Genomic DNA, 25,979 nt, shown 5'->3' with positions numbered 1-25,979 from the left:
TGGAGCGGTGACAGAAGGGAGGGGCCAGGGTTCCGATTTCCGCTCTGTACTCCCCTTGGAGATGACTGGCCCCATGAGCTCTCAGAATCAGAGGCCAGGGCCTCACCAGCAGAGCTGCTCCAAGGACTGAAAGACATCAGGGCCTGAAGCACATGGTACAGCACAGGCCCCTGAAAACACTGTCCTTAACAACCCCAGGCCCTTTGCACCTCCAGAGTTCTCCACTGTGCACCCTTCACAGAACAACAAAAAGGTTTTAAGTTACATCTTCAGTGATGAGGCCATCCCCTCTTCTGATTTTATTTTAAACCCCAAATGCCCCAAGACTTTCAGAACTGATACACACATCCAATGCAGACATGTGACTCCAGCCAGCTCCGGAAGGCCAGCTCAGGTATGAGGAGGGGAAACCCGACCCCAGGTATCTCACCCCAGGTAGAGACTTACGCTAAGGGCTTTATTTATCGCTCACTTCCTCAGCAAGAGGAGCTGCCAATTCTTGTCCATAAAAGGCCACAAGGCTTGCAGGGTGGTGACATCAGCCCCGACAGGAAGTACAGAAGGAAGAGACTGGGCCTGGTCCACCACCAGCCACTGCTAGGACTGACTCATCAAATGCTCACTGAGATAAGGCCTCCTGGGGTTCCTGAGGGGCTGCTCTTGGGGTCACACCTGGAATAGCACCCTGCCCCCAGGACCCCTCTTCAGGTCAACCACGCCTTTTGAGCAATGGACATGGGCTAAGAAAAAAGCAAAGCCAATGGCAGGTTCAGGTTGGGTGACCCACCCATGTGGGGTGACCCACGACACACAGGCCTCAACCTTCCACCACCCTGGGGTCGCTCACTGTGTGAACCCTGCTCCCCGTCGCCTCGCACAGGAAGCATCGGGCTGCCCAGGGCCCATTCCTAGACTCCGGGGGTTAGTTCTCTTCAGACCCCCACAAGTGTCAGGGTCTTGTGGGCCAAAATGCAAAAGCCTTTCACCAAGTCTGAAATGTGGAGAGACCTGTGAGTTCAAGCTCAGAATCTGGAGCTGGGAAGGCCCCGGGCCACCAGCAGGCCTGCCCTGGTGCTGTGGAGAAGGAGCCGGCCACTCTCTCAGGAAGTGTTCTGGGGGCCCTGCAAACTCATGCGGGGCTTTCCCCAAGGCCAGCCCCCTTCACGAGCGTGGGTTACAGGTGCTTGGGAGGCAAGTCGAGGGGTGAGCAAAGCAGGTGGACTGAAGCCCCGTGTCAGCACAGGCTCAGGGCCCCCAGTGTCCCGGGGCCTCAGGCAGCCCACCCGCCGGGCCACCCAACCCGCCAGTGGCTCCCAAGCACACTGTGTGGTTGCTGGCTCTATTCTTTCTGTGGCACAAAGCTAGCCCCAGACCAGGGAGGTGCCGGATCAGCAGCCTCCCCAGCCAGCAAGCAGCTGGCCTTGGCCCTGTGTCTCCACCCACAACGCCCCCCACAGGTGAGGCCGTGTCTGAACCCCGCTGAGGAGGCCCACGGCTCTCACTGCAGGAGGCCGAGAACGGGCGCCTCCCCCATCAGGCACCCTCGATAATTAGAAGCCCCAGGGATGGCACTTAACTCTCATTATGGCAGAGGGCAGGCGAGGCCCCAAACCGGCCCTCTCTAGGCCAAAATGCACCCAGCCGCTCACACAGGTGAGCTCCCAGGGCACAGGCAGACCCTCCAGAAACCACTGCGGGCTACTCAGACACCTCGTCCTTGGGCGGGGCTGGCCCTTGGGCGGGTCTGGCAGCGAGAACGTTCTGTGTGGGGCTGCTGCAGACAGCTCTGACAGGCTGGTCAGTGTGGAGGGAAATTCAAAAGTCACGAGTGAGTGCTGACAGCCCACAGTAAATGCCGCCAGGACACTGGGAGGTCAGCCTGCCTTGCTCTTAAACCACATGCTGCTCAGGGAACAACAGGTAAGAGAGGCAGGGGAGCCCGGCTGAGTCCCACCCAAGCAAGCCCCAGCTCACGGCTCTGCAGAGGGCTGGGCCATCTGGGAGGGATTAAGGGAGCACAGGAAGGAAGGACAACAGGACCCTGGGAACACAGTGGACACCACCAGGCAGAGCTCAGGACACACTTGGCTCCAAGTCAGAGCACAGACAGAGCTGGCTTTTCGAAACGCCGCCCTGGGAGGAGTTTTACCAGGAATGCAGGAAAATCCCTGCCAGGAGATGAACAGCAATGGCACCAGGAGATGCTTCCTCAAGAAGCCACTGGCTCCAGTCGCCTGGAGAAGGGGCCACCCAACGCAGCAAGAAGCGTGTTGGTAACTGTTAGGCCAGGCTTTGCTCCTGGGACACGATCTCTGCCCTTGGCTTTCAGCTTAGACCTTCGCCCTACTGTATTTGCCCACCAGCTCAGGGCAGAGAACAGATCTTCATCAAGTCACAAAGCCTGGCTGGAAAGACACCTTGGGCCCTGGTCAGCACGGGCTGTCAGCCAACAGAACACCAAGGATCCCCTGAGTTTACTGCAAAGGTGGACTCTGGGCCAACAAGCCTTGGTCAAGACCGAAGGAATTTTACAGAAGCCACTTAGAGAATCCTGCCTTTCACACCTGCAGACTTCAGCTCTCTTCTCTTTAGTTTTAGAACATCAGTCTTGTTCTCACCTGACAGCTTAATTCCAGCAATCAGCCGGGAGAAGGAAAGCAACCCTTTTCTCTTGAGTACACCAACGTTCAGTCCTGACCTCCTGGCACAAGGCTCTGTTGGGAGTCTCGGAGCCAGAACGCAAGAGAACAAGAAAAACGGCTGGTGAGCGGCGTCCACAGGCAGCGGGGAACACGCCCAGGGAGGGTACACGCCCAGGGAGGGTACACGCACAGCTCGTCACGGCCGTTACAGACCCTGCAGGTGACTTTTGGTTGGTTGGGGTTGGGGGGGGCCTCAGAGGGGAGGCGCACAGAGACACAGAGCCACGTTTTCAACCACCCTCAAAATTTCAGGGCTCCAGGAGGGCACTTTATTCTTGTCCGCCACTTTAGGTGGCTCGGAGCAGAGCACAGCAGGCCTACTGGGTTGAATTAAACACCGAACAGAAAAGTAAGCCTAAATAAAGCTGAATCCTTGAAAAGGATCCACGAGCCACTGATTCTTCTTCTAGAAAGATTTTACCGACATGAGGCCAACAGACGGGAATACGTTATAATTAAGCAGCCTCATTCTGAGGACAGGGCTTTCCTTGGGGGGGCCCCCAAGCAAGCAGCTTCCTGGGATTGGCTCCACTGGGCCCGGGGCTGCGGGTCATAGTGCAACCCCCATCCCAGGTCCTGACCACATGGACAGAGGACCCCTTCAGTGGCGCCAGAAGGCCACCTCCCGAGGGCACGACGTTTTCCTGAAGCCCCACCAAAGCCAGGTCAGCCCCTGGACTCCTGCGGCCCATGGGCCATGGACGAGATGGGACAAGTTGGAGACCGCATCTGCCCACACACGCCCCAGTGCTATGCGGCTGCTGCAGGGAGGCAGATGACAAGCCATTTCCTGTGCGTGCTGCCACCGGGAGCCCCAAGTGTCCCAGGCTACTCCAGGAGGAGAGGAAGGAGCCGCCTGCAGGAAGCACTGGTTATCACCGGCATCCAGCGGGCGGGAGCGCGCCGGGAAGAAGGCTGACCTGGGAGGGCAGGGCAGGGTTTGGTCAGGAAGCTGCATTTCCAGACTCGTAGGGCACCTTCCAGACCGCCCTTATTCACTACAGGCCAGCACCCTGCACGAGCCTCGCTCCACCCCTGCAATGACCCTCTGAGTAGGATTCACTATGCCAGGAGGCCAGCAAGGAAAGGAAGGCTCGGGGACAGTGGCCCCAGTCAGGGGGGACGTGACAGAGCCAGGCACCCCCAAATCCAGGGCGAACCCAGCACGCTCTTCTCCGCACAGCTCTGGCTCACAAGGCCAGTCATTCCTAAGACCAAGGCTCACAGAGGCCCAGCAAACTGGCGCCAGTGACCTACCGTGGAGGCGCCGCATCACCGTGTCACCAGTCAAAGCCCTGCATGCTCGCCCGCAGCCCCCAACCCAGCTCTCCCCCCCCCAACCCTTGAGCTCCCTTCCCTGCCCCTCAGGAGCTCTCCAGGGGGCACGATCTTGCGGGGTGGGCCTTGGGGCCCAGCTAAGGACCTCCCTGCCAGCGGTAGGGCCTCTGCAGCCTGAGCCTCCAGGCCACGCGTTCCTGCTCCGGGGAGTTACCCTGTCTGCGGCTTCCTCGGCCGCCTGGCCCGTGAGTATGTTCACAGTCATGCTTCACTGCACCCTCGAAGCCCTTCCCCGGGGCCTCACCCATACGGCGCTTTTTAACTCAGAAAGGCCTTGGAAAGCAGCTCCACAGGAGCAAGGGGCAGGGAGACCGCGAAGAGGGAGTGAGAGCTGCCAGCCAGCCGTCCTCCAAATAGCAGCCCAAGAGCGAGGAGCAACAGTGCCCCTGGGGGACTGGCAGGGCCACCAGGAGACCCTGGCTTCTGGGTCCGACTCTGCAGTCACTAGACAAGTCAGGGACATTTATTTCTGGGCCTATCCCTCCGCCCATGAATAAGAAGGATCACATTCAGATGCAAAGGCAGCATTAGAATTCTACTCCTTGTCGGCCCACGATGGTCAGTCCATCACCAACAGACCTCAGAGGCGTACCAGACCCGGGCAACTGCCTGGTGACCAGCCGCTGCCTGTGCAGCCTCCCCTGAGAGTCAGGGCCTGCACAGAGCAAAGGGTTAAATGGTTCTCAGATCAGCAGAGGCCTGGAAGGAAGGCAGACCCTGCCACTACTCCCCCCAGAAGTCTTGGGAGCTCATTAAAATACCATGAAGTCACCCCAAGTGACCCAAACCTGTCATTCTACCTCATCAACAGAGGGGAGGTTTTCTGCTTTCGCTGGAGAGAGGACTGTGCTCAAGCCGGGTCCTTTAATGGGTTGGTTCTCCTCTAAGAACACGCATACACCCTTACCCCTAGAGGGAGACCCGGGAAAGCCAGGCCCCAGAAGAAGCCAGGAATGCCATTCCCAACCTGGTCACCCCTTCTATAGCCCACGAGGGGCTCCTGCTCGGGGACATGCCCCACTTGTCCTCTGCCTGGCGGGAAACAGCCAGTTCCCACTTCTTCACACTGCGGCCAGCTTGACATGCATTTACTGAATCCCTGAGGCAGGAAGACGCATTAATGGCCGGGACAACAGATTAACCAAACAGAAAGGCCTGGGTTGGAGGGTGAACCAACCAAGTCACGACAACTCTAATTAAACCCAAGATCGAGACTAAAGACAAACAGAACTGCCGGGCACGTCTAGGCTGCCCAGAACCACCCACTGATACATACCTGCCGGCCCTTCCACAGGATCCAACCTCAGCAGGACCTTCCCGGACACGCCAGGCCTCAGCGGCCACGCCTTCCCCCCAAACTCCCGAGACACCGGACACCTGCTGCGGCCGAGCGGGCACCAGGTGTGCGTAGCAGCTGGTCTCGTTACGTAGCTGCAGTCCCAGGTATCTGGGTACAAACACATCTCATCCCTCCACCCGGTCTGCCAGAGCCTCCAGTGCCAGTGCCTCTTGGTGTTCTGGCACCTTCTACCTCCTAGCTCCACAGAATAATTCAGGGCACCAAACGCTGCCATGCCCCATCCCGTGCCCGTGGCAGACAGCACTCGTCTCTCCCAACATTCCTTGGCATCATGAGTCTCGGATCCTCGGCCACCCAGGCCAGAGGCACTACTGATCCAGGGAGTCGACACGCCATGAAACTAATCTGCGGGGCTCAGTCCAGTGGGTCTCAAGTAGGGGCAGTCCCCACCTCTGGGGAAACATCTGGTAGTAACGTCTGGGGACGTTTCCGGTTGTCACCATGGAAAGGGAGGGAGCGGCTGGCAACTGGAGGCTGGAGGCCAGGTTGCTGCTGAGCATCCTATGAGGACCAGGACAAGCCCCCTCCCCCGAGAGGATTCTCTGGCCTCAAAGTCAATCGCAGCCAAGTGTGAGAAACCCTGGTGTGGTCTGACAATCAGGTAGCGTGACCATATAATCTATCATCCAAACTGGCTGCTTCTGAAAGTGGAAACGAACACTAGTAATGCTAACTGACAACGGGCACGCATCAGGACTCACAGACAAACCAAATGAAAATCTCCTAAATCCTTCATTTAGGAGATGAAAGATGGGGAGGTCCCAGCAACAGGCCAAAAGCTCATTTCATAAAAGTCCCCAAAGACACCAACTACCCTATTTGGCTAGTATGTCATAAGCCACAGGCGGTGCAGGGAGGAAACTTTTTCCTAGTTCCTGTTGAGTTTAAAAAGCAGAAAAGGACCAGGCTGGTCAGAAAGTGGCAGAGAGCAACCCCATTTTCCCGCAGAGTCAGTGCTAAGGAGCTCATCCCTACTCCCCACAGACACCGAGGCACCACAGCACCGTCCACACCTGACATAGGGCGAGAACCACAGCTCCTCTCTGGAACTTTCTTTACTGGTGAACCTTCTTATCGTGACTAGCAACTTCTGTTAATTAACTTCCTCTCTGCTCCAAGAACAAAAAACCTGTTGTTAAATGCTGCGCAGGTCAGCTGCGTATGAGAAGGGGCTGGGAAATGTTCTCAGTCGGTCCCCGTGGGGCTCAGGCTGCAGCAATCCAGCATTATGTGGAGGGCAGGGAAAGCCTCGTGGACTGAGAGCTAGAAATTACGGGGACCCCGCATTTGCACAGAACATTCCAAGGTAGCAGCAACACCTCTGGCTTCCTGGGCCCACAACAGATTTCCATCCCAATCTCCAAAAGATGGAAAAATCCGCCTACTTGCTCTCATAATTTGGGGAGATCCCTACTTCCTGTCAAGGCCATTTGGTTTCAGCTGAGACTTCCTGGTCAACACAAAGGAAAGCTCCGGCCCTCTGGGGACCCCTCTCTTTTTTTCCAACGACTTCCCCAACCTACTGCTCTGGCTTTTGCCTCTCAAAGTTTTCTGTTGTTGGATAAAAATGGGACAAATCTCTTTAGGAAGGAGACGTGCAGGCTGTCGGAAGACTGGAAGTCCAGTTCCAAGGACTCCAACTGCTGGTGCCGTGCTCTACGTCATGAGGTTGTTCTCACCCCAGAGAACTTGTGGCTTACTGAAAGTGAAAGAAGCCCGCGTGCTAGAAAACAGTTCAAATCCAGGATCCGAGGGTGGAACTGCCCTAATTCAGCAGCACAGAGCTCAGGAAGACTCCGGGGTGAACTTGCACCAGGCCAATTAAGACAGCTAGGAGAAAACTGACTCATAGCCTCTAGAGACACAGACTCAGGCTCTTCTGGAATCTCACAGAATGTTCACCCACCAGACTGCTTTAGTTAGCACTCTGAAACAGACATCCTACTTTAAAACTAAAGGGCTGGCTTCCTCCAGAAATTTTCATAGACATAAACAGAAGCCAAAGGCTAGGCCAAAATTGTACGTCCTGAATAACTCATCAAGTCTGGCAACGAAATGCCTTCCCGCCAACGCTGTGGGCACGATACGGGACAGCTGCGCTCGTCGCCCCTTCAAACCACTATACGGGGGATAAAGTTTGCTAATGCAGCAAGGTTCTGGACCACCACTGCCCAGGTTCGCTGCAAAGTTTAAAGAAAGAAGCCACACATGAGTATGAAGATTCAAGAAACCACTATCTATATGTGGTTGTGAGCATACAGCCCTGCCTGGAAGTTGGGCCTGACTGGGAATTACATGAAATGCTACCACACGCCAAGCACCTGGCGGAGCTTGAGAATCTAAAGGCAACATGGGCCCCGTCCATGTCTAGGAGAGAAAAACAAATTTTTGAACACCTAAGCCAAATAAAGTGTCACCAAATCTAGCCCAGACATCTTCCCTGGAGGGCAGGCATGCTTCAGCCTTGTCTTTAACAGAGATTAGGGACCTGCCAGGCATCGCAAGCAGCTGGCACGGGCAAGGCAGCTGGACACAGAAAGGCCAGGGACAGAAATGTAAGCAGGTCTGTGTGGCGGCCAAGTCAGGGGTAGGCGGGAAGCCAATTACAAGGGGGACCTGTGTGCTGCTGGTGGGTTCAGGGGTTATCTCTGGGGTCATGAGGAGACTTTTCGAGATTTTTTTAAGATTTCAAAATTGGAGCAGGGGGGGTGGTGATCAGCTTTACATTCTAGGAAGATGACCCTCTGCTCAAAGTAGAGAGAGGGCTCTATTGAGAGTGAAGGTTAGGAGATCACAGAGACAGTGCAGGCGACAAGCTGTGGAGGCCCTAACTGAGGACAGGGCCACCGGCTAAGAGAGGAGCAAGGAGATCAGAAATATGAAAAGAGATAAAATCTATAGACAGTGCTGATGGACTTGTAAAAAGGAGGGAGAATGAGAACGGACAGTGGAGGGCGAGCCAGGCTCCGAGATCCAGTGGCTGGGTGGCTGGAGAAATGGCAGCCAGGGCCAAGGGGCTGTCAATCTGGCGACAGGCCCAGTTCTCAGCCGGAATGTGCCGGTCAAACCACTCGAGTGGTTGGGTCTGTCATCCAGAGGAACACTGGAGCCAGCAGAGGGACCTTGAGAGGCACCGATGAGCGGGGGCAGGGGAGAGGCAGGAGAGAACCAGGCAGAGGGGTAGGCAGAGATCTAGAGAACCAGAGAGAGGGTCACACAGGAAGGAAGGGCTTTCAAAAGGAGTGGTCAAGATTGTCCAACGCTGGGGATAGGTTAGGCAAGATAAGAACACGTGAGTACCACGGATTTAGCAACACAGAAGGGAGGGTAACCTCTGTCAGACAGTCTGGAGAAGGGCAGGGAGGCCTGTGGAGCAGACACTTCCTCTACAAACCTCCACTGTGATGAGGGCGCAAAGACAAACCACAGGGGGTACAGAATCCAGGAGAGACTTAGTGTCTGTTTCTTTTTCTCTCTCTTTTTTTTAAGATTTTATTTATTTATTTGACAGACAGAGATCACAAGTAGGTGGAGAGGCAGAGAGAGAGAGAGGAGGAAGCAGGCTCCCTGCTGAGCAGAGAACCCGATGCGGGCTCGATCCCAGGACCCGGGATCATGACCTGAGCTGAAGGCAGAGGCTTTAACCCACTGAGCCACCCAGGCATCCCTAGTGTCTGTTTCTTAAAGATGGGAAAAACCCAAGCACGTTTCCAGACTATGAGGGAGGAACAAGAAAAAAGATGTGAGAAGTGAGGAATAGGAGTGTGCGGCATAAGAAGGGGCCTGAAGTAAGAGGACTAGCACAGACAGTCTACAAGAATGAGAAATTGTGATAATTAGGAAGTGGGTTGTTGTTGTTTTTAAACCTTCTAGAACATTCTCTCAACATTTAAACATGTCCTTTGATAGCCATTTGCCTTGGCTCTCTCACAGTGACTCAGAGACTGCCAAGATGCACTGTGCCACCACAAGGGCCATCAATGCTGATCAAGTCCCTAGATCACCGTGCACTGAATGTGACTGAGCACCTGCAAAGGTGTCCGCAAGGCCAGGGAAGGCAGGGGAAGGCCGAGGCACTCACCTTGCATCATACTCCTATAGGCGGTGTCTGTGATGGCATAGATGTGGGGGGGCATTTCATGCCTCTTCTTGCCCTTATACATTTCCACGATCTCTTCAGAGTAGATGGGCAGGTTCTTATAAGGATTGATGACCACACAGAATAGGCCTGAATAAGTCTAAAGAAAAGAGCAGCGGACAGAAATGGGTTAGGAAGTCTGGACTCTCGGCAGTATGCAAACTTCATGGCAAAGAGTCTGCCACCAAGGACCCAGAGTTGGGCTGACGTGAAACGCCCCCCGCCCCCCACTCCCCTGCAGGTGGAGGGCCGCCAGCCCCGACTCTGCTCCTTCAGCGAGGGTCCTCCCTCGACTGTATGACCAGCTTTGCATGCCAACAAGCAGGTGCCTCGGGCAAGATCCACGGCAGGACACAGATGACAGAAGTCCAGTTACAAAACTCGGACCCAAGGACAGTAAGAGATGTGACTATCATCGTGAGAGGCACGGAGAGAAAAGGATTTGGCTGCAGCATGCAAACTGTGCAGAACCACAAAGTAGTCTACCTTGAAAGACTCTTGCAGAGATATTCAAGCCTCAACAGAGATCTAGACAGATCTGTCTTCAGTGTCTTAAAGTAAATTCATATTAATTTGTGACTACTCTTTTTTTCTAATAACCTTTCCCTTCCCAGATCTTTCTCCTCAGCCCCCCCCCCCCCAAAAAAGAGAGAGAGAGAGACTCCTAACAAGCTGGGCAGGACTCCGGAGACCACCCAGGTGACAGGTGTTCAGGTGGGAGGTACAGCTGTGTTTAAAGTCTCGAGAGCAACCCAAGCACCCTCTTCTGAGGACAACGTGCCGCAAGCCCAGAAGCAGCCGTGCAGGGCCGTGATTCACACACACCTGCAGCCCGGACTGTTTAATGACAGCTGAAGGTCCTAAGGCAGCTAAAGGTAGGGTTGGGAGAGGCCCTAGGTCTCCCGCCACCCCTAATCCAGAGCATCCCGGTCAGGGGCCAGTCCTCTGAACTCTTGTCTTTTTGTTTTCATCATCACATTACCTCACTGCCCATGGTGGCACCCCTCAATCCAACAGCAGCCAGCACCCTAAGGGGAGTTGCGCTCTGTGCTGGCCCCACCCCCAGCCCTGCCACAACAGAAAACGGAGCTAGTGGCTGAACCTAAAGGTGGGCTCCACTAGAACCCGGGGACCAATCGGGAGCACAAAGCCCCTTCCCAGCCGTGGCCAAGGGCTACAGCACTTGGACTTCCCAAGCAGAAGTTAAGAGATTAAAAGCAGAACTCAGAGGGACCCAGTAACCTCCAGTGGCCTGCCTGCGGAAGAGCAGCCAAGTTTGGAAATGACCAAGTGTGTCTGGCTGCCTCTTTTGTAGGGAGGCGGGGACTCAGGGCCCTCGATTTTCTTTCTTCCTGGGATAATCAGTCATTTGTTTTCCCTCCAACTCCTCTTTCACAAGGGACCCAGAAAGCTCCAAGCAAAGAGGTCTGCACGTGGTGTTGGCCACCTGCAGCGCGGGTATCACAGGGACATGAGAGAAAGGCGGGAGACTTCTGGTTTTCCCTCCGTGGGACTGTCGGGCGGGGATGAAGTGGAAGGCCAGGGAGCAGTGAGGTCATCCCAGGAGCTCAGAAACAATTGAGCTCTGTTCCTGGGGTTTGAGAAAACCCACACTCTAGGAAATCAGCCCGATGAAAGCCAGGGACACACTGCCACACTTTTAGGGCGTGCCTCAGAGCCAGATGTGTGCCAACAGCTGGCCGTGACAACAGAAGGGGACTGGGGGCTCCTGGGACAAGGCTTTTGGACAGCTGGGTGGGCAGATGGTCCTGTGGATGCCTCTCTCGGCAGAGCTTCAGAGTTCTCTGGACTAATCCCATCAAACCAGCAGGGTGTGAGCCCGGCAGCTCAGGTGGGAGGAAGCAGCCTGCTGGCAGAGGGAGGCTCAGGGACCAGCGGACACAGAGTGAGTGGCTCTGCCCCTCCATGGCCACGCCAGGGAGCCGCTCCATTCACGGGCCACAGAGGCTCCTTGTGCCCAGCCGCCCCCTAACCCAGGGCCTCACCCCCCGGGAAACAGACAGAGCAGCTGTGGCTCAAGATTAGCCACGCCGCCCACACCACCAGGCAAACACACTGCACAAAGGCCCCCGGGTCGCAATTTGGAACGTCGTGCGCAGAGAGGCGGACTGTGAATGAGGCGGCAGCCCTCGCCCAGCGGCTTTGATCCCCTGCCGCTCTGCACCTGCTGGGGTCCCCAGTAGGGCAACTGCAGAGACGATCGACTTCCCTTCTGGGAAAGATGCTTAGGAAGGAGGCTGGGCTGAGGCAGGAGGAACTGCACATGGGAGGTGACAGAAACAGGAATGAACGCTTCCAAAGAGTTCTGCCTGCCTCCACAGCGAAACCCAAGCTTTCAGAGCAAAGATGAAGCCACTAACACTGAACGCATTTCAGTAACGTTTCCCTTTGTGGGACAGGAGACGGTCTGCAGCCAGTTGACATAGGCCAGCACAGGACACCCAGTGGGTGCCACACTCAGAAAATCCCTAGTAACTACACGAGCTGAACAGGGACACCAGGGAACGCCAGGCAGAGGACCAGCTACCTTCACTGAGAAAAGCATGGCCGCGGAGCCCTGCCCTGCCGTGAAGCAGGTGTGGGCTGGCACGTACAACAGGCTTCTCACCAGGGAGGAAGAGAAGCTCCTTGTGGCCAGGCCGCGTGGCCGGGAAAAGATCTGAACCAGGTCCTGGAGGCTCCGCCTCCCATGCCCTATACCAGAGCCCATGCCAGCCCCGGGGCACAGCGGAGTGGGTACAATAAGCTATGGAGCCTCCCCAGGGGGCGTCCCACTCCCAGGCAATCAGCCTTGGCTCCCAGCTGCCCCAACAGACAAGTAATGCTTCCTTCCAGGCTCCTTGTTTTTCTGCATGTCACCAAATGCTGAATTTCAGTGATCAAGATCCCTAGAAACAGAGGCTTTTAATTTTGTCCATACAGTGCTCTCACCAAGAAAGAGAGACCTGGGCTGAGAGTCCAGAAACCCAAGTCCCAGTCGAAGGCTGTATGACCCTGCGCTGGGCTCTGCCCCTCTCTGGGCCTCAGCTCTCCTCACCTGCCGTATCAGCAAGCCGGACTAAGCTGGTCCACAAGGAGGACTCTTGCAGGAAGCCCTCTCTGTGTACGGCCTCACTGTGTACGGTCCGGACTGATCAGGCTCATCCCCAAAGGGAGGTCACCGATGGCAGAAAACAAGAACCTCGTGATCCTGCGCCAATTTAGCAACCAGCAAGGGAACGCAGTGCTGGCATGCAGTCTGGCCCGGTGAACAGCTCTGGGCAATCCAGGATGGCCCGCGGCCCCACAGAGGACTCTGGCACATCGCAGGGGACTCAGGGATACCGGTCCAGTATGGTGGAGAAGGGCCCAATGGACATGTGTGCTGACGTCAGCCTGAGGTTGTACAGAAAATAAAATGGCTGACTCTTTGGGGGCCCCTCACCGTCCCTGGGCCAGGATGAGCCCAGCACTCCTTTTATTACATGTGTGATCATGGGCCAGCCCCTGGGTCCAAGGCTTGGCCCTCCCACTGAGAGGGCTGTACGGCTCTCAAGATGTTTTCTTCCTCCCATTCAAACAAATCTTGAGAACCATTGTATTCAGACCAAGAAGGCCAAGGTGAATATATAACAGCATCTTTAAACAAAGAGCTATTTTAGGAATAACAAGAGCCAGATATTTCTTTCCTACCTGAGACGAAACTAGACTAAATACCCTGGAACTGAAGAGAAGAAATAAGAAATCAGAAAGAACTCTGTGACCCTAGGACCCTAAGACTGTGGAGCCTGTTACACAGGAGATGGAAAAACGTTCCTCTCCTGACATTTCCTAAAACAGGGATGCGCAGTCTTTCTGCACAGGTGGCCCCAATGCCCAGGGGACAGAGAAAGGGCTGCTCCCTCTCCTTGGCACGCTCTGGGCCCTTCTGGGCCACTAAGCCTGGCACAGCACCAGAATGGATGGTTCAAGCCTCGCTCTCCACGTTCATCTCTGCTCAAAGCATCCTGCCCGGGGAAGCAAGGCATACCAACAGGCCTCTAACAAGAACAAGAGGACAGAGTCTAAAAAAGAGATGGGGCCATGGGGAGGGGAAGGGGACCAGGTGGTACAGGACAAACGAGGTGGGAAACCAGGACGTGGCATTCCCTTGCTTTAGAAAGAACCAGCCTTCCGATCTCCACCAAGACTAGGACCCCGGCCCGTGGGAGGGCGCACACCGTGATATTCACCCTCCGTGCAGATCTGAAACAGGCTTCCTGGTGTGTTTTGGCTATGCAGAGAAAAACCAGAACATTCCGTGAGGACATTCCCATGCCTAGTTTGAGGATGTCACTCCTGCTTTCTTCGAGCCCCCTCCTCTCCCGAAGCAAGAGCACCCAAGCAGGTGAGGGGGATGGGACAGAGCCAGGCCCCCCACCTCCAGCCCCGGACCCCACTTACATAGATGAGCCCCGAGTAGTAGCGCTCCTTGAGGTTGTGCAACACAGAGGCTTCGTTGAGGCACGTGAGCTCTGCCATGTCCTCCACCTTGGAGAACTTGGGCGGGTTCATCTTCTGGATGTCATCCTTGTTCACCTTGACCTTTTTCCCATTCTCCACCAGCTCCACGATGGCCTCCTCCCCCACCTCCTCCTTGAGGCTGGCGGGCTCGAAGCCGCTCTTGTCAGAAGGCACCCATACCAGCTTCTTGGCAGCCCAGTCAGCCTGGGCCAGCGGGTTATTAATGAAGTTTTTGTCCACGTAGAGATACTTATCAGCGGCTTGCTGCGCCATGGCGACTCACAGCCAGGACCTGCGGGAGAATCAAAGGGGAGAAGTTAGATACCACGACCTCAGCCGCACAAGGCCTGCTGACCCCGTCTGATCTCTGCAAACAGGGCAACGCTGGAGTAGACAGAGCAAAACTTCTAAAACCCGGTGGCAGGGCTGCCAGTGTCTTCCCGCTCTTCATTTTTGGGAAGAAGATGTACACGACTGAGACAAAAGACAACAAGTTGTCATCACATATTTTGGTAAGAAGTTCACAGGAAGGTAGATTCTAAGACCCATCCACAATCAAACTGATCTATAAAACTACCGTGACACCGAATGATGAGTCAGACGTAACCACAGTCACTCTGCTACATGAGCTGAGACAGTTAAGACACTACACAATTTAAGAGGACTTCCAACAAAAGCTAGTTTCTAATTACCTACCCGCCCCCCCACCGCCCCAAAAGGCAAAGAAAGACAACCATGCACAGCGGAAGTTGCCAGTTTAAAAAACTTTTTATTTCACGGAGTCAACCAAGAGGGGAAAAAGAAATAAAAACACCAACACACTAGTATGTTGCCAAGAGATGCTAATTCCATCTCGGTTAACACAGGCCAAAGAAATAAGGCAAGAAGAAAAGAAGTCAGGCTCCAGGAAATGTCAGAACAGTTAGGAGCGCTTCCCTTCTGGACCACTAATGTGAAAGGCAGCCTGCAAACCCATGTCCAGAACGGAAGCACCATGTGTCTGCTTTTTTCAAAACTCATTTGCAAAATAAAGAGGATTAAATAATCCCTTACACCTGTGTGGTTCAATGGTTTATGAAATGCTTGCACACGCACTTCGTTATCTCAAAAGATTCTCATGGGGTGCCCGGGTGGCTCGGTAAGTTAAGCAGCTGCCTTTGGCTCAGGCCACAATCCCAGGGTCCTAGTATGAAGCCGCGGGTGGTGCTCCCTGCCTTCTTCCCCTCCTCCCTCTCCTCCCTGCTCACGCCCTCTCTTGCTACCTCCCTCTCTCTCAAATATAGAAATGGAATCTTAACAAAAAAGACCCTCATCATAACTCTGTGTGGTCAGTAAGAAGTATGCTACACATCCCATGTTACTGACAAGGAAACAGGAACTCCCTGGAGGTTCAAGGGCTTGTCCAGAGTCACCCAGGGGGTACTCGGGACTCCTAGTCCCATGGCCTTCGCACAGGATAACCACAGTGCTTATTCCTGCACAAAGGCAGAGGCTGGGACCCACCGGGAGGACAGCTGGTTTAGGTAAACAGATCACAGGACTTCGAAACCATGGTCTGAGACAAAGCCAGCCCACAGACCCCTGAGAAGCAGCCCAGAAGCAACACAGGAAGGCCTCTCTTTTCTGAGGTCAAGGCCCCCATCTCCAGGCCTGGGAGGCCAGGAGGACCCCAGATCCAAATCCAGAGTCACACGGGCTTTCACACATCTAGATTCCAACAGGGACTTGGATGCTAAGGAGGCTGAAGGTTTGGGAGGGACAGAACAAAAGAAGCCTGGGCTGCCCAGGCCTATCTTATCTGGGCTCATTAAATGCTTTCCAGATCAAGACTAAGGGGCTCCCCTGGACACGTTCCAGGAAAGGGGTTGTTTTCCAGGAAATCTGCTCACTCGCCTCCCCACCCCCCACCGGAGGGAAGGCAAGTCCATGGAACAGAGCCTGGCAGCCTCCCCAGCAACCTCAGCTGGTGGCTTTGTTTACAGTCCCAGCCAAGCAAACCCTAGTAGCCCCTCTTGGGGGACCAGGGGCATTTATCCACCTGCAAAGACTACCCCCCGCCCCCGGCCCTGAGAGAAAACAGCAGTCCGAACACAGCAGTCCGAGAGGCAGGAAGGGACGGCCTGGCCTCACCTTCTGTTTGTAGGGACTGGGATCTCCGAATGCCCACCAGGCATTCAAGCAAATGGAAGGCTTCTCTCTGCCAGAGGACACCCCAGCCACCCTCTCCCTCTCTGCCATCCAACTGACCACTAACTAGCCAGGCAGCCTCCTCAGTCCTAGGACCCAGACTCCCGAAACCAGTCGCCCCATCCCCATGCCACTGCTCTGCTTGAGGACTTGGAAGGATCACAGAGCAGACGGCTTCACAGGCTACTGTTCTAAACCTTTCTGCAAACTTCAAACCCAAAACGGACAAGACGATCTCAAATCAACATGCCGCAAGGGATTCACTCGAACCCCGTCCCCCCAAATCTTGAGTCCACTGCTGGTTATGAATTCTACTACTCCAGGGACGCCTGGGTGGCTCAGTCAGTTAGCCGTCTGCCTTGGGCTCAGGTCATGATTCCAGGGTCCTGGGATCCAGCCCCTGCTCAGCCAGGAGTCTGCTTCTCTCTTTCCCTCTCCCCCACCTGACGTGTGCTCTCTCTCTCTCTCTCTCAAATAAATAAAAATCTTTAAAAAAAAAAAAAAAAAAGTTCCACTATTCCAGCCCAATGAATAACACCCAAAGATATTCCATGCCCTTTATGAGATCCCTCAAAGCAGAAGAAAAGGGAACAGTCATTAGGTAGCCTAACATTAACCTCACTGAAATATCAATCACCCTACAAAAGATCATTTATTATCCCCAATTTATAAATGAGGAAGTAGGCTCAGAGAAGGCAAGTTACTTGCCCAGAGCCGCCCAGTCCAGTCAGGGTGCAGGGCTCTAACCTAGATCGCCGCCGCCGCCGCCCCCCACCCCAAGTCAGGGCTCTCCCTGGCAAACTTGGGCTGGGGACCCACAGAACAAGTCAGGCTGGCCTCAGAGCCAGGTCAGACTGCCCATACGTTGAGTGGGACACGGGGAGTGTGGGGGAACACATTCCACAGCATCCAACACACTGGGTGCTATCAGAGCGCAGTCAGAATTTTAACATTCTCCCTCCCTGGCCTGCTGCTGCCCACGCAAGGACTTCTGGCCTCATCAGACTCACTTCATCCCAGCAACACCAGCCCTGGGGGGATCCACACAAAGCAGCCGTCTGGCGGCCTGGCAGCTTGGCAGCCCATGAGCTCCCTCTGGGCTGCAAGTCCTGGGCCATCGGTCGCCCCTGGAATGCCATCAGCAGGTATGCACTGGAAGGCCATGCACACAGCGGCTGCTTGCTGCCAGGGGCCAACCTCCCCAGCCCCTCACCCTGCCCTCCTTTCAGGCCGGTCTACCCCTCATGAGACCTGGAGTCTACACTTCCTATAAGACAGGGGAGTCTTACTATGTCCCCCCAGAGCTGGGCCAACACCGACGGCTGCACCCCTCTGTCTCGAGGGGTGCCAAGGCTCCCATGCAGGGTTGGCCCGAGGCCTCCATGCCCCTCTCTGAGCAGAACTTTTCATTACGCCCGGCTGAGCCCCGTTCGGCCAGGCCAAGGACAGAGATATCTGGTGTCAGCAGCTCACAGGAATGACGTGGGTTAGCAGCAGCGCCAAGATCAATATACATGGGCTGGACACGGGGGTGGGGTTTATGGGGTCACCATAAACAAGGGCGTGTATTAAAGCCCTCCCGCCAGCACAGATGGGTACATTCACACGCAGTGACTGTGGCTGAGCTCCGGTGTCCACCTGAGTTGGGGGGCAGGCCCCGGGCCCCAGCAGCTATGGATGCATGTGTGCCTAGTACAGCTTCCAGTGATGCAGACGTGAGCAGTGACCTCGAAGGGTGCAGACAGAGAAAGCTATCACCAGCCAGAGGTGTCAGAAATGAAAGGGGGCATCAGAGAAGGGACGCTAGGGAGGCAGCAGCTCCTTCTCCCCTCCCTGTCCTAGGACCATACTTAATGGCCTCTCTGACACTTTGTACAAAAATAAGATGAAATCAGAGAGGGAGGCAAACCATAAGAGACTCTTCACCCTAGAGAACAAACTGAGGGTTGCTGGAGCAGAAGGTGGTGGGGGAATGGGGTAGCTGGGGGATGGGCATTTAGGAGGTCACATGATGTGATGGGGGTGGGGGCTTTCATGTAACTGATGAATCTCCACCTCTGAAACTAATCACACACTGTATATTAATTCATTGAATTTAAATAAAATAAATTTCTTTTAAATCACACATAATATAAAAGTTTTCAAAATGAGGGGCACCTAGGTGGCTCAGTCAGTTCAGCATCTGCCTTCAGTTCAGATCATGATCCCAGGGGGCCTGGGATAGAGCCCTGCACTGGGCTCCCTGCTCAGTGGGGAGCCTGCTTCTTCCTCTGTCTCTCCCCCTGCTTGTATGTGCTCTCTCTCTCTCTCAAATAAATAAAGTTTTCAAAAGGAAAGAAAAATATCCCCATAAATTCCTAAGACCCTCCCCCTAAAGTCAGTTTTCTCTTTTCCTCCGGTCCTCCTAATCCTTATTCACAGAAACACTGGAGAGATTTCATGATCATAGGCAGAGCATGGGGTTTCACATTGTGGATTTTTCCTATTCATTGTGACTAAAAACCCCCACAGGGCCACAGTTTGCCTGACCATTTTTATCTAAAACTTCACTTTCCAGCCCAAGTTGCAGAGGCTCTAAGAGGAGAGGGAGTGATCCCACTCGGTTACACACCTAGAGAAGCAAGGACTCAAATTCAGGACTCCTGACTTCAAGGTTTTCTTGGGAAACACTTTTAATGGCTGTATAATATTCCAAAGTGATGGGGCAGGGGAGGGGCTTAAAAAAAAAAACCACTCATTAGGTTTTTCCCTTAGATGGTGGGCCACCTTGAGATAAATTCCCAGAAGTGTAATTACTGAAACAAAGGAACATTTTTATAGCCTTGAGAAGTATTACCAAAATGCTTTTCAAAAGGGTTGACTGGTATGCACAGCCACGGGAATAGCACACCCATGCGGGGGCAGCAGCCACACTAGCACTAGGAAAACTGTGGGAAAAAGCTCAGGGGTCTGGATTAGGGGAACTCAGAAAATTGTGGCACTCTGCAGGGTTCACAGGCCAGCAAGGAGTTAAGGAAAAAGAAGGCAGCTTTCCCCACTGGAGAGCAGATCCGGTGGAGGCCGGCCCTTTCCACACCAGCTTCCTGCGGGTGCCAGCCCAACTCCAAGAAACCCAAGTAGTTGCCTTTTTAGGCCATAATCGAGAGGACACGACCAGAGGCTAAATTAGGACTCTCAGGAAATGATGAAACTGAAAGAAAATAGGTTGACCAAAAACCTCTGCTTTCTACCCAAAATGTAATTCCTTGATTGCCTGCCTTCTCCCTTTCCCCCTCTCCCCAAACATCCATCTGGACCTTTTACTCCTTCCTGTTTTCCCAAAGACCCCCCCCAACCCCGCTCCCTCCCAGCTTCCCACCCTTCACTTGGTTCTCTTTTTACTGACTTGTGTGCTTGTTTGGAAAAGAAACAGCTAGCCCCTTAAAGACAGAATTTATTCAACTGGGACAAATCATTGGTCCAAACACTGTGAGCTTGTCCATTCCTAGACAACAAGGGTCTATGTAAAGGCTTCCATGGCCAAGTTCTGAGCCTGGAGCTGCAGGTCCTCCCATTTCATCTCAAAGCTATCCAGTCTGAGGGCCTTTCTCCATCCCCAAAGGTGAGGGCAAGGAGGCCCACACAGGTCACAAAGCCCAGGTTCAAACTCACACCGGCCGGGGTTCTGCCTCAGCTGCCTCCCCACAACAACCCCGGGAGCTCTCTGGGGAGAAAACAAACCCAGACGCCCTGGTTCATTCAGCAAACCAGGGACACAGACACTACTCATGCTAACAGGAAGCTGCAAATACCCGCCCCCTCCTGGTGCTGCTTTGTACCAGGGCCCTCAAACTCCCACCTTAGACTGCTGGCACTGAGAGAAGGGCCAGGGGTCTGTCTGACCTTGGGTGAGCCACCTCTGTTCTCCGAGCCAAGGATCCAGTTCAGAGACCCCGTGACCTCAGCTCAGAGACCCCGTGACCTCAGCGCAGACACTGGCAGCCCCATTCCAGCTTCACCACCCCTGTCTGCCAGCAGCCTCCTTGCTTGTTTTTTTTATCCCCACCCCCACCCGGAGAGCACAAGGGAACACGTCCCTTCTCCTTTCTTCCTGCAGCCATTGCTTCTGAGTTAGCAAAACTAGCAAGGCGCCCGAGTTCCATCGTTAAGGAAGGGCCTATGAAGGCGGCTGCTGAAGTTACCCAGGAATTGTCGAATGCCTGAAATTTACTTATTCAATGAACTACTACATACTGAAGGTCCACGTGCAAAAATATGGTGACAAAGGTACAAAGGACCTAAGGAGTTTATACTAGTGGAACCTTCACTGTAGAGGGGAAGGCCACATAAACAGTCAGCGCCAACACAAGACTCAATGAAGAAAGACGAATGAGTAAGTCACTCATCGCAGGAACAGAGAGGAAGGCGTAAGGTGAAGGAAAACTCAAAGCAGCAGGGGGTTCACGGAAGGGATGGGATGTTCTAGAAGATGGGACCAGGACTGGTGGGGGAGGGGAAGAGGTGGTACCAGGCCAAGGGAGAAGGGGGGGGGGTTCTTCAGAACTACACAGTGACATGATGGGTTAAAGCAGGGCTCCCCCGCCTCAGCACTGCAAACACCTGGGGCTGGAATTCTTTGGGGGAGGGGGTGCTGTCCTGTGTACTGCAGGATCTAGCAGCATCTCTGACCTCCACCCACTAGACGAGAGTGCACTTCGTCCCCAGGAGAGACAATGAAAATGTCTTCAGACACTGCCCAAGATGGGGACTGGGGGAGCAAAATGACCCCCAGTTTGAGGAGCACAGACTGGAGGGGTGAGCTGCAGGAGTAAACCTTGCAAAGAAGCCAGACTTCAGCTCAGTAAACGCTCTCCCGAGTCCGAAGTACACACTTCTAGAAACAGAAGTTCCCCAGTGAAAAGTGATTCCCAGAACCCACCCACTATGGATGGCTCCAAGGAGTGCTTGTCCCTATAATGCACTGTTCTTTTAAGGGACCTGACCTGAACCCACTACTGGAATGGACTGTAGAGATTCCCAAATATCTGGCAAAGGAGACTCCTGTGCTTCCCCAGGCAGGGCATGAATCTCCAGGACCCCTGACGCAGCTCCTCAGCTGCTGAGTCACAACCTAGTTCGCCTGCTGGAAGAGGTCCAAGTCCTTCATGGAAGGCAGGCAGCAGTCATGCTGGGGGGAAGGGGGGCAGGGGGGCCCGGGGGGGTGCTCCTCTGGCTGTGCTGGCTTACCCCATATCCTGGGAATTCCAAATGCCATTCACTGAAAGGTTCTGATACATCAGGACTGGTCCCCAGGAGGACACCCAGATAAATGTATTCGACCCAGAAATCTCTTGCAAACCCCCTCTAATATATCTGAGTGCCTAACACTCAGTCCATGTCTCCACCCAGAGAGTCCACAAGCACCATTCTCACCTGAACTTCCCCCAAACCCGGACTCTCTTCCGCCTCTCCACCAAGACCCCATCCATCTGGTCACCTGAGACCATAAACTCCTTCTAGTGGATCAGCAAAGCCCTCCGTCAAGCCCTCAGGCCAGCGCCCTGCTGCAGGACTGCGCCCCTCCTCTCTAGCCTGCACAGCCGCCCCTTCCTGGCCTTCCCCCGAGTCATCCACCTCCTTCCAATCCGTACCCCCCGCTGCCTTCAGGATGGCTCAGCAGCTCTGTTTCTGTGCGTCCTACACCCTACCGTCCTGACAATTACTCACCAGTTCCAAACAGTTCGATGGCTCCACATCTTCTCCAGTAAAACTAACCATATTTTCATGGTGAGTGGGCCCTTCTGAGCCCACCCCTCAATCTCCGTGCTCCGGCCCCTCCTCATAACCAAGCCCAGCTCACAGCTGCCTCTGCTGAGCCTCATCCTCAACACCAGGAGCCCTCTCTCAAATTTCAACCCCAAAGTCCTCCTCCATAGCTACAAGTGACTTCCCGTGAGTAATCCAACAGCTGAACTGTCGTAATCTGCAGTTTCATCTGAGCATGGGAGACAGGTCTCATTCATGTCCTTGATTTTCAAAGTCCAGCACAATGCCTGACCCCAACAGGTGCTCAGTTAAACTTACCTGAATGAATGTATGAGGAACACCGCAAAGAGAAGAAAGGAGTAATGGGGAAGCTTTCGAAGAAGCTGGAAAATCGCCCTGAGACCCAAGCTGGCAGCAAGCGCAAGGCTCCCAGCCTGCCATCTCCCAGCCACTCACAGCTACTCGACTGTGACAAAGCCCAAGTGTTTATGGGCTAGTTCTTATAGCCCCAAAACAAGGGGGTAAAGAAAGTACTGGTGGGGGTGGGGGTGACTTTCAATTCACAGAGAGAAACAGGAGTGAAGATAATTTATTGGTTCCCAAGAAGCTTTCCGTAAGGTTAAATAAAACCATTTCCATTTTCTGGAACCTTCTAACCCCTCCTGACTAATCACGGGGAGGCACCCACCATCTACCACCAGACACACCAGAGAGGCCCTTGGCTGGTGTGGTGTGGCCTCTGCCCTGGTCGGGAGCCGTGCGAAGGCTTCAGGGGCAGCCTTCCCTGCCTCTCCCGGAGCCCTCGGGCCACATCTAGCAAGCACAGCAGACATCCATCTTTGGACCAACTCCGAACAGACAGAAGGAACTTGAGAAAAACCACTGCAATGCAGCGCACCAATTCTGCAAATCCCAAGGGAAGTCTGTAATGCACTGTACTCAAATGGAATGGGTGTAAACTTGGAGTCCCACAGACTCCCCCACTCAATTCCGGTAACCTTGAAGCTGTTCACACCGCACCTTCCCAGCTTCACCATGAGGGGAAAATCTGTGTCAGAGGAGCTGTAACTCAAACAGCCAGGGAAGACTTGGACACCGAGTAAGAACTTCTAGGTCTCATCCTCCTAATTAACCCTAATCCTTCTCTAGAAGGACACCAAAGGCCCCTGGAAAGTTTCCAGGAGTTTGGTGACTCTTTCTCCAGGATACACAGGTCCACAGCTAACACCACGGCACAGTACGCCAGTAATTCACCACAAAGGAAGAGGGTTTCACAGCCACAGGAGGTTGGACACCTGCCTCCCTGTGGCCCTCCCGCACAGGAAATGCTCCAAGGAGCCTGCAGACAAGGAAGCCTGCTCAAGTCTGTCTAATCAGGCAAAGCACTCCAGGCCAGCCTGCAGGAAAACGCTTCCTCAGTGCTGGCCTGGCGGGGTGTGCACGAGGCCTTGGGCAGAAGAGCCCGATTTGAGTCAGGCTCTCAGGCTCCAACAAGATAATGGGCCACAGAACCTAGTAGAACAAGCATCTTTGGAGGGGGAGCCGGTACTCTGTCCCTCCACCCAGGGCCAAACTTACAGCAGCAGCCCACCCTAAGGCACTCATTCTCACAGGATGCAGAGGTGGGGCGGGGTTGGGGGGGGAGGGTCCTCCCAGGTCCAGAGCCCAGGAGGCAGAAGCCGCTGAGGACTGGAGGATGGGCCCCCTTCCCTCCCACCTCAGGAATGCTGTTTGCTTACAGAAGAAGCTGGGACTTGTTGCCGTTAGCAGTATTCCAACCCAAGCCTGTGTTGATGCTCAGCAGATAAGAACAGCAGACCAGAGACAGGCCAGAGAGGAATTTAGCACCAGAGCCCCAGAACCCACACTCTCTGCCCTTCCTTCCACAGAGGCCACATGGAGAGGCTCCTCCCGGCCTGGGGAACACTGAGAAGGGCTCACGTGTGCCTGACTACAGAAGGCAGGGCCTGGGGTCACTCTGCCTTTGCTCTACACCCATGAAAACCAGACCATCAAAGAGGACACCAGAGGGGCGCCTGGTGGCTCGGTCAGTTGAGCAGCTGACTCTTGGTTTCGGCTCAGGTCATGACAGCAGGGTCCTGGGATGGAGCCCCGTGTCCCGCTCAGGAGTCTCTCTCCCTCTGCCCCTCCCCGTCCCCATGCGCGCATGCACTCACTCTTTCTCTCCCTAAGATAAATTAATTAAAAACAATAAGACAGCAGAACCTTGTGCACAGATTCCCTCCTCCTCCGTGGGTAAGAACGGAAGGTGGGCGAGGCAGGGAGGGGGGAGTAGCCCTAGCAGAGGAGAGGCTGGAGGCTGGAGGCTGGAGGCTGGAGGCTGGAGGGGACAAGCGCAGCGATTCACCCAGGATCTTATCAACCATGCCGAAGAATGTGGATTTTAGTGGAGGGACAAGGGGAAGCCACCTGGGGGTGGGGATGGGTGACATCATCGGATCTGAATTTTAAAGAGATCACCCTCTCTGACCTCTGCCTCGGAGTGGACAGGAGAAGTGAGCAGCTGCAAAGCAGCCCAGAGGAGCCAGGAACCAGCTTGCAATCTAAGAGAGGGCAGAGTCCCAGGACAGGGCCAGGGAGAAAGTGGTTGAACAGAAAGGGACAAGGGAAGGCACCTGGCGGCAGCCCCGGATCTACCAGCGCACACAGCCCAGCTCAGGGAGAAGCAGGAGTCAATGCACACTGCAGCCATTTCCTCCCAAGTAAGAAGTGACCCAGCATTTCCAGAGTAGGGCTCAGGCACCATACGTCACCCAGACTGAAGTGCCTGAATGGGTCTCCTCCTAGAAGATACCATCCCTGTCTGCTGGGCCACAAGATCCATTCTTAACCAATGACTCAGTCAACCAATCAGGGCAGAAAGCAGAGCTTGAAGCCAGCCCCATCGTTCCATTCAAGTTCTGCCACGGAGCGTGTCCATCCTGCCTGGAAAGAAAGACTCTCATGGCCTTTATTTTTTTTTTTTTAAGAGTTTATTTATTTATTTATTTGACAGATCACAAGCAAGCAGAGAAGCAGGCAGAGAGAGAGAGGAGGAAGCAGGATCCGCGCTGAGCAGAGAGCCCAATGCTGAGCCCAGGGCAGAGGCCTTAACCCACTGAGCACCCAGGCGCCCCCATCATGGCCTTTAAAACCCAGCAACTCCTGCACCCAACGCGTCCCAACTGTGCTTCCAGCCCCACCTCTCCTGCCTCCCGCCACTCTCCATTCTAGACCCAGCTCCCCAGGGGAGAGCCTCTGCTCCTCAGCCAACTCTCCCCATCATCTGGGCAGCCTGTCCCAATATCCCAGTAGATCTTCATCTAGCTTCCTCCCCTCCCCAGACCGATTCCAGCATAATCTGCCTTGTACCAGAACCACTGCTTCCTCTCCCTGTCTTCCCATCAGCCATCAGACTCCCTGAAGGCAGGGACTGTCCCCTCCACCCCCCAAGACCCTGTAGGCAGGAGCTGACTGAGCCCAGGGTCCACAGAGAGGGTCCCCCATCAGTGTCTCTCGTTGTGTCTTCTGGAGCTGTGCTGTCCAAGAGAACAACCAATTCTAAAGGTAAGTCTCCCAAAACCTCCTGTCCAGTGCTGGGGTGTGGGGAGCACAGTTTTCACTCGGGGGTTAGAGGCGGGGCACGAGGCCCCCAGCTGGATCTGCAGTAAGTCATCCAACACCGGAGGCCTGACTCTGCGTATAACTGGTTCAGCATGTGCGTAGTGAGATCACACATGGGCTCACCTTCTCAGTGACGAGCACTCAGCCACCACACCGAGGGAACTGCAAAGAGAAGCCCAAGGCTCCAGATAGGAGGCGGTGTCCCCCCCACACAGCCAGGACTCTGAGCCCCAGACCCGCCCCCAGGTGTAACAAGGTTGACACAGCCGCTTGGCCACCTCCCCGTTAGGAAATGCGTGTGCACTGGACCTGCAGACCCTGCCCTCCCACTGAGGGCATCACTAGGACTCGTCAGAGACGGCGCATGCGTACATGAGGGGCA

The 25,979-nt window shown here is 54.6% G+C and overlaps 1 protein-coding gene across 2 annotated transcripts in view; it reads right to left on the bottom strand.

Moving 5' to 3' along the window:
- The window catches only part of MYH9 (myosin heavy chain 9), an 88,426-nt gene that overhangs the window by 44,921 nt on the left and 17,526 nt on the right, over positions 1–25,979 (bottom strand). The window contains exons 2-3 of one of the 2 annotated variants that reach the window (XM_032346410.1): positions 13,982–14,333; positions 9,482–9,638 (exon numbers count right to left, since the gene is read on the bottom strand). In XM_032346410.1, the coding sequence (XP_032202301.1) occupies positions 9,482–9,638; positions 13,982–14,314 (490 nt within the window). In that variant the 5' untranslated portion in view covers positions 14,315–14,333. Of the gene's footprint in view, positions 1–9,481; positions 9,639–13,981; positions 14,334–25,979 lie in introns of those variants that run through there. The other variant, XM_032346411.1, reaches the window with a different exon arrangement.

The sequence above is a fragment of the Mustela erminea genome, chromosome 6, assembly GCF_009829155.1.
Source record: "Mustela erminea isolate mMusErm1 chromosome 6, mMusErm1.Pri, whole genome shotgun sequence".
Taxonomy (NCBI): Eukaryota; Metazoa; Chordata; class Mammalia; order Carnivora; family Mustelidae; genus Mustela; species Mustela erminea.
Note: the sequence above shows the minus strand (reverse complement) of the source record. Positions and strands in the feature narration are given on the sequence as shown.